Source organism: Chiloscyllium plagiosum, unplaced genomic scaffold (assembly GCF_037043375.1).
Source record: "Chiloscyllium plagiosum isolate Xiang-an unplaced genomic scaffold, Cpla_swu_hap1 HiC_scaffold_15, whole genome shotgun sequence".
Taxonomy (NCBI): Eukaryota; Metazoa; Chordata; class Chondrichthyes; order Orectolobiformes; family Hemiscylliidae; genus Chiloscyllium; species Chiloscyllium plagiosum.
This window is the reverse complement of record NW_028270153.1, coordinates 11,507,610-11,515,956: the sequence shown is the minus strand read 5'-3', so window position 1 is coordinate 11,515,956 and position 8,347 is coordinate 11,507,610. Positions and strand designations below refer to the sequence as shown.

The 8,347-nt window shown below is 56.3% G+C and overlaps 1 protein-coding gene across 1 annotated transcript in view; it reads left to right on the top strand.

Moving 5' to 3' along the window:
• LOC122548300 (serine/threonine-protein kinase 3/4) overlaps positions 1–8,347 on the top strand; it is a 153,279-nt gene continuing 144,932 nt past the window's right edge. The window contains exon 1 of the mRNA XM_087994729.1: positions 1–61. Within this exon, the coding sequence (XP_087850855.1) occupies positions 30–61 (32 nt within the window). The 5' untranslated portion in view covers positions 1–29. The remainder of the gene's footprint in view (positions 62–8,347) is intronic.

The following is an 8,347-nucleotide window of genomic DNA, read 5'->3' as shown; positions in this document are numbered from 1 at the left end:
GGCGGAAGTGAACGGTGCAGCGGCGAGAGATGGAGGAGGTGCAGCGGCGGCACCCGCGGCGGTAAGAGCACCGGAGAGGGAAAGGGAGGAAGGGTTTGTGTGTCCGGGACACTGCAGACGGCCGACGGCAGACGGCATTAGTGGGTCAGGGCAGAGACAGCCCTCTTCAGGTTCCTCAGTATCCTCACCCTCTCCCCTCCCCCACCCCCCTTCTCCGCACCTCCCTCCACCCCCGCAATCCCTTCTCTCCCCCCCCCCGCTCCCCCTTCTCTTCCCCCCCCCCGCTCCCCCTTCTCTTCCCCCCCCGCTCCCCCTTCTCTCCCCCCCCCCCTCCCCCTTCTCTTCCCCCCCCCCCCGCTCCCCCTTCTCTTCCCCCCCCCCCGCTCCCCCTTCTCTTCCCCCCCCCCGCTCCCCCTTCTCTTCCCCCCCCGCTCCCCCTTCTCTCCCCCCCCCCGCTCCCCCTTCTCTCCCCCCCCCCCGCTCCCCCTTCTCTCCCCCCCCCCGCTCCCCCTTCTCTTCCCCCCCCCGCTCCCCCTTCTCTTCCCCCCCCCGCTCCCCCTTCTCTTCCCCCCCCGCTCCCCCTTCTCTTCCCCCCCCGCTCCCCCTTCTCTTCCCCCCCCCCGCTCCCCCTTCTCTTCCCCCCCCCCCGCTCCCCCTTCTCTCCCCCCCCCCCCGCTCCCCCTTCTCTTCCCCCCCCCGCTCCCCCTTCTCCCCCCCCGCTCCCCCTTCTCCCCCCCTGCTCCCCCTTCTACCCCCCCGCTCCCCCTTCTACCCCCCCGCTCCCCCTTCTCCCCCCCCGCTCCCCCTTCTCCCCCCCCGCTCCCCCTTCTCCCCCCCCGCTCCCCCTTCTCTGCCCCCCCCCCGCTCCCCCTTCTCTTCCCCCCCCCCGCTCCCCCTTCTCTTCCCCCCCCCCGCTCCCCCTTCTCTCCCCCCCCCCGCTCCCCCTTCTCTTCCCCCCCCCCCGCTCCCCCTTCTCTTCCCCCCCCCCTGCTCCCCCTTCTCTTCCCCCCCCCGCTCCCCCTTCTCTTCCCCCCCCCCGCTCCCCCTTCTCTTCCCCCCCCCCCGCTCCCCCTTCTCTTCCCCCCCCCCCCCCGCTCCCCCTTCTCTTCCCCCCCCCCCCGCTCCCCCTTCTCTTCCCCCCCCCCCCCGCTCCCCCTTCTCTTCCCCCCCCGCTCCCCCTTCTCTTCCCCCCCCCGCTCCCCCTTCTCTTCCCCCCCCGCTCCCCCTTCTCTTCCCCCCCCGCTCCCCCTTCTCTTCCCCCCCCGCTCCCCCTTCTCTTCCCCCCCCGCTCCCCCTTCTCTTCCCCCCCCGCTCCCCCTTCTCTTCCCCCCCCGCTCCCCCTTCTCTTCCCCCCCCGCTCCCCCTTCTCTTCCCCCCCCGCTCCCCCTTCTCTTCCCCCCCCGCTCCCCCTTCTCTTCCCCCCCCGCTCCCCCTTCTCTTCCCCCCCCGCTCCCCCTTCTCTTCCCCCCCCGCTCCCCCTTCTCTTCCCCCCCCGCTCCCCCTTCTCTTCCCCCCCCCGCTCCCCCTTCTCTTCCCCCCCCCGCTCCCCCTTCTCTTCCCCCCCCCGCTCCCCCTTCTCTTCCCCCCCCCGCTCCCCCTTCTCTTCCCCCCCCGCTCCCCCTTCTCTTCCCCCCCCGCTCCCCCTTCTCTTCCCCCCCCGCTCCCCCTTCTCTTCCCCCCCCGCTCCCCCTTCTCTTCCCCCCCGCTCCCCCTTCTCTTCCCCCCCGCTCCCCCTTCTCTTCCCCCCCGCTCCCCCTTCTCTTCCCCCCCCGCTCCCCCTTCTCTTCCCCCCCGCTCCCCCTTCTCTTCCCCCCCGCTCCCCCTTCTCTTCCCCCCCGCTCCCCCTTCTCTTCCCCCCCGCTCCCCCTTCTCTTCCCCCCCGCTCCCCCTTCTCTTCCCCCCCGCTCCCCCTTCTCTTCCCCCCCGCTCCCCCTTCTCTTCCCCCCCGCTCCCCCTTCTCTTCCCCCCCCGCTCCCCCTTCTCTTCCCCCCCCGCTCCCCCTTCTCTTCCCCCCCCGCTCCCCCTTCTCTTCCCCCCCCGCTCCCCCTTCTCTTCCCCCCCCGCTCCCCCTTCTCTTCCCCCCCCGCTCCCCCTTCTCTTCCCCCCCCGCTCCCCCTTCTCTTCCCCCCCCGCTCCCCCTTCTCTTCCCCCCCCGCTCCCCCTTCTCTTCCCCCCCCGCTCCCCCTTCTCTTCCCCCCCCGCTCCCCCTTCTCTTCCCCCCCCGCTCCCCCTTCTCTTCCCCCCCCGCTCCCCCTTCTCTTCCCCCCCCGCTCCCCCTTCTCTTCCCCCCCCGCTCCCCCTTCTCTTCCCCCCCCGCTCCCCCTTCTCTTCCCCCCCCGCTCCCCCTTCTCTTCCCCCCCCGCTCCCCCTTCTCTTCCCCCCCCGCTCCCCCTTCTCTTCCCCCCCCGCTCCCCCTTCTCTTCCCCCCCCGCTCCCCCTTCTCTTCCCCCCCCGCTCCCCCTTCTCTTCCCCCCCCCGCTCCCCCTTCTCTTCCCCCCCCGCTCCCCCTTCTCTTCCCCCCCCCGCTCCCCCTTCTCTTCCCCCCCCCGCTCCCCCTTCTCTTCCCCCCCGCTCCCCCTTCTCTTCCCCCCCCCGCTCCCCCTTCTCTTCCCCCCCCGCTCCCCCTTCTCTTCCCCCCCCGCTCCCCCTTCTCTTCCCCCCCCGCTCGCCCTTCTCTTCCCCCCCGCTCGCCCTTCTCTTCCCCCCCCGCTCGCCCTTCTCTTCTCCCCCCCCGCTTCCCCTTCTCCCCCTTCTCCCCCCCCCCGCTCCCCCTTCTCCCCCCCCCTTCTCCCCCCCCCCGCTCCCCCTTCTCTCCCCCCCGCTCCCCCTTCTCTTCTCCCCTCCCCGCTCCCCCTTCTCCCCTCCCCCCCCGCTCCCCCTCCCCCCCCCCGCTCCCCCTCCCCCCCCCCGCTCCCCTTTCTCCCCCCCCCCGCTCCCCTTTCTCCCCCCCCCCGCTCCCCTTTCTCCCCCCCCCCGCTCCCCTTTCTCCCCCCCCCGCTCCCCTTTCTCCCCCCCCCCGCTCCCCCTTCTCTTCCCCCCCGCTCCCCCTTCTCTCCCCCCCCCCGCTCCCCCTTCTCTCCCCCTCCCCCCCCGCTCCCCCTTCTCTTCCCCCCCCGCTCCCCCTTCTCTTCCCCCCCCGCTCCCCCTTCTCTTCCCCCCCCGCTCCCCCTTCTCTTCCCCCCCCGCTCCCCCTTCTCTTCCCCCCCCGCTCCCCCTTCTCTTCCCCCCCCGCTCCCCCTTCTCTTCCCCCCCCGCTCCCCCTTCTCTTCCCCCCCCGCTCCCCCTTCTCTTCCCCCCCCGCTCCCCCTTCTCTTCCCCCCCCGCTCCCCCTTCTCTTCCCCCCCCGCTCCCCCTTCTCTTCCCCCCCCGCTCCCCCTTCTCTTCCCCCCCCGCTCCCCCTTCTCTTCCCCCCCCGCTCCCCCTTCTCTTCCCCCCCCGCTCCCCCTTCTCTTCCCCCCCGCTCCCCCTTCTCTTCCCCCCCCGCTCCCCCTTCTCTTCCCCCCCCCCGCTCCCCCTTCTCTTCCCCCCCCGCTCCCCCTTCTCTTCCCCCCCCCGCTCCCCCTTCTCTTCCCCCCCCCGCTCCCCCTTCTCTTCCCCCCCCCCGCTCCCCCTTCTCTTCCCCCCCCCCGCTCCCCCTTCTCTTCCCCCCCCCGCTCCCCCTTCTCTTCCCCCCCCCCCGCTCCCCCTTCTCTTCCCCCCCCCCCGCTCCCCCTTCTCTTTCCCCCCCCCCCCCCCTTCGCCTGTGTCGTCAAAGAAGAATATGCACAGCAAGAGCTGTAGAATCCCAACAAGTTTGGCAGCATATCTGGAGACAGCAGCAGTTATGTTTTGAGTCTTCTTCAGAACCCAGTTTCCAAGAAGAGAATCATTTGACCTGAATCATTGACTGTGTCTCTCTGCAGTTGCTGCCAGATTTGCTGAGTACTTCCAGCACTTTCTCTTTCTGTTACATTTTCAGCCCCCAGAATGTTTTGCTTTAATTAAGATTATGCGCTGTCTGACCTGACACCACAAAAAAAAATTTCCTTTCCCGACCAAAAAATTTCCAGAAGGAAGTTGGGGGGAGTTCCTATCTGAGTCGTGAAGGAGACCTGAGAAATGTCAGTAAAGCACACTGACTGGATGAAACGTCCCTGGACATTCTGGGGACTTATTCACTTCCCTTTCGCCGACTCCTAGTGAATCCATATTCATTCAACAACTAACTCTACAAAAGGGAATGATTGCCTCACATCTTTTAAACAGAGCATTAACAGTTTAGACTGTTGGGCCTGCTGGGCACTGTACCAAATTCAAACTGTCAAAGAAAATTTAGCAACATTTCATCAAAGCATTGTTATCAGCCTCTGCTGTGCCCACTACACCCTCAATGTTTCTCCTGTGCCAGTGAGTACTGTAGCACATCTGGTTCTGGTCTAACGTGGCGTTTCAGTAACTTGTTTGAATTCTTTTGAAGTCAGAGGGTTGCTGCAAATGTGGGGTAGTCACTTGGAAGGAGGAAGATGCTTGGTCATAGCAAGAAACAAGTGTTAATTTAAATTCTTTTAATGTGAGGGCGACGATGTTGTGGTACATGGATTTTCCAAAAAAGATTGACAAGATACCAAGCAACAAACTTCTTAGTAAGATTAAAAGGACAGTGGCAGCATGAAGCAGAAAGTAGGGATGATTGTTTATCAGACTGGTCAGATGTACAGCGCTATTCCCAAAGATTAGTTTTAGAATATAGTTTTTTTTTAAAACAAGTCTTGACACCTGTATTTGGCTATGCTGGGGAAAATTTCAAAGCTGCAGTTGAAATGTAACTTAAGGAGGATAGTAATAGACTTGAGAGAATAAACAGGCCGATATGGCAGATGTAATTTATTCCAAAAGAAAGTGTAGACAGATTGGTTTTAGTGGAAAGAATGAGAAGTGTTGTAAACAAAATGGTAAAATCTTCAAATTGGTGCAGGGACAGAGAATCCTTGGATGTGCTTTTGGACATGTTGACAAGGCAGTTGTGACAAACCTTTACAAACCGATTTCTTGGCATCATATATGAGAGAGGATGCCCAGGCATCTCAGAATGTACAAGTGGGATTTACTGGCAAGTTGCTGTGGGGGTCACTGTTATGTTAAGAGATTGTAGAATTGTTTATATTGCAGAAGGTTTGGTGGAGATTTGATAGATGTGTTCAAAATTGGGGCAATTAGGAGAAAGTGTTCACTGGCAGGTATGCTGACAGTAAATAGAAGGCACAGATTTGAGGTGATTGTCAAAAGAAATAGTCTGAAGGTCTGGGGAGGTAGAGTCAATAGTAACTTTTTAAAGGAAAATTGGATAAATGCTTGAAGACAATAGTATACAGAGCAATGGGGAAAGAACAGGCAGAAAAATTAAATGGATGAAATAAAGAACGTCAGATGTTGGTGAATTGAAGCAAAATAGAAATTGCTGAAGAAACTCATTAGGTCTGGCGTGTGGAGAGAAAGCAGAGTTAATGTTCTGAACCTGGTGATTCTTCACTGATAGCTGACAAAGATGACATTTATGCTGAAGATGGTTGGGGGTGTGTGAGAGTGGGTTGTGTGTTTTGAGAAGGAATCCAGAAGTAGGTGAGCTGATAGGTGGAACTGGAACTCAGAGATAGGAAATGGCTAGGTGAACAAGGGGATTGTTGATAGTAAGCCAGGACAGAAGAGAAGGTGAATGAATAATAATGAGAGCTGAGAGAAAGCTTCCAACCCTTAGCACTCGTTATCACTTATTTAGCTTCTCTTCTGGCTTACTGTCAACATTCCCCTTGTCTGTCTACTCCTTTCATGTCTGTCTGTTTCCATCTATCTGTGCACCTCTTTACTTTCTCTCACTCGCCCTTGCACTGCTGGACCTGCTAAGATTAAATGGATAGTTTTACCAAAGTGCTGTCGGGGGTACGATTGGCTGAGTGGCTTCCTCCTTTGAATCATTCTAGTTAATCATTAATGTGATGGACTCCTAAATGTACCCCTCAGCTTGAAAAATCTACACATGTGGACAAGAATTTACTTATATGAATCAAATTTCTGCAAATCTAACCGTTGTTTTGGAGTTCAATTTCCCCAGCCCTCTGTCTCATGGCAACTCAGGCTCTTAACATTGAGATGGCTCAGGTACCAAGGTGACTGGTACATGTAGTTGCAGGAACCTTCTTTATAGAAGAGGGAAATCTGACTAAGTGGGCTTTGTTTGTAATTGTGTGGGAATCACAGTCTCCTGTGGAATACAGGAATGCAAGTAGGCCAGTCAGTCCTTCCAGCGCATTCTGCCTTTCAGTTAGATCCCAGCCCATCTGTATCTCCATTAATTCATAATTATAGCTCCATTTGGGAGTTAGCTGCATTTTGGAAAGTCCAATAAGAAAAGGGTATACACAGTGAATGGTAGGTCTCTCATAGTACTGAGAAACCAAGGGACCTTAGTATACAAGTCGATAGTTCCCTGAAGGTGTCAGCATAGGTAGACAGGGTGGTGAAGAAGGCAGACTGAGTACTTGCCTTCATTAGCCGGGGCGTTGAACATAGGAGCAAGAACGTCTTGTTACAACTTTATAAAACATTGGTTAGACCACAGATGGAGTACTGTATGTAGTCCTGATTGCCATACTACCAGAAGAATGTGATTGCATGGAGACGGTGCAGAGAAGATTCACCAGGATGTTGCCTATTGAAAGTCTGATATAGGGCGAGATTGGATAGGCTGGGTTTGTTTTCCTTAGAGACAAAAGACTTGCTGAAGAGGTGTTATACCCAAAATGATGACTTCTCACCTGATGCTGCTTGGCTTGCTATGTTCATCCAGTCTCCTGCCTGTCTACCTTGTTTTCCTTGGAGCAGAGGAGGCTGGGTGAGGTATACAAAATGATGAGAGGCACAGCCAGTGGATCTCGAGGATCCTTTCCTCACAGCATTGTGTCTAAGACCAGAGGAGCAAAAGCTTAAGTTGAGGAGTAAGTGCTTTAGAGGGGATCTAAGGAATTTCTTTTCACCCAGAGGATGGTAGATATATGGAAAGTACTACCTGAGGGAGTGGTGGAGGCAGGTGCTCTCGCAGTATTTAAGGAGCTTCTGGATAAGTAATTAAAATGCTTGGGTATAGTAGGCTATGGATGAAGTGCAGGTGAATGGGATTAGTGTAGTTTGGTGTTTGATCAGTATAGATGTGGTGGGCTGATGGGCCTGGTTTAATGCTTTTTGACATTCCCACTCTCTTTCATTTACCCATTTTGATTGTGTAGCCCTTAATATTCTTTGCTAACAAATCCATCAACCTCGGTCTTGGAATTTTCAGTTCCTCCACAGCTTTGTGGGGAAAGAATTCTAGATTTCTAGATTTCTGCCTTTCTGTGAAGAGCTGCTTCCAAGCATCACTCCTGAATGGCCTGGCTCTAATTCTCACATCACGTCTCTTCCCTGCATCAGAAGTAGTTAGTGAAACTGTCAGTTTCTGAAAGGAATTGATCTGACAGGCTTGGTAAATGTGTCACAGTGCTATGATTGCTAATCCGGGACAGTAAAAGGGTAAAATGGCTTTCTATTCTGCAACATTAGCAGTGACGCAGATGTCCTTCGCTTCCCGTTCTTACAAAAAAGAGGAAGAATAGCTGCTGTTGCTGTCATTGGTTCAGGAGGTGAACAGTGTCACTGCTGAAATGTTGGTTAATATTTAATCTGTATCTGAAGTGTTGTCTTTATAAATCATCATTATTTAGCTCCTTTCCTCATGAATGTAGGGTCCAGTTGGAAAGAGGATTTTTGAGCTATTTTAAAGAAGGAACAAACATTTATTAAAGTGGCTCCTTCGGAATGTCACAGAGCACTCCATGCCCAAAGATGTACTTCAGGAGTGGAGTCACTGTTGTAATGCAGGAAGCATAACAGTACAAGGCTCCACCAACAGCTGTGAGATAAATGATTTTGAATAGTAATTTTGGTACAGATATTGTCCAGGGCAGTATTGCAATCTCCTGTATTCTTGATGAAAAATTACATAGGAATTTTTTTTAATATCCACTTAGTCAGATTGGATACTCAAAATCTGGCATCTATTACAGTGCAATAGTCCCTCAGTGCTACACCAGGAGTCTGTGTTTCCTTTAAAACAGGGTACTTGCAAGATGGTATGCAGTTAATTACAGTACATGTCCAGAGAGACATAGGTCATCAGGGGATTGATATTTAAAATGTGCAGAAAATAATCAAGAAGTCTAATGGAATGCTGGTGTAGAGGATTGGTGTGTAAGGGCACAGAGGTTACAGCTATACAAAACCCTGATTAGCGTCCTCTTGGAGTACTGTGAGCAAATCTGGGCATCACACCTTAAGG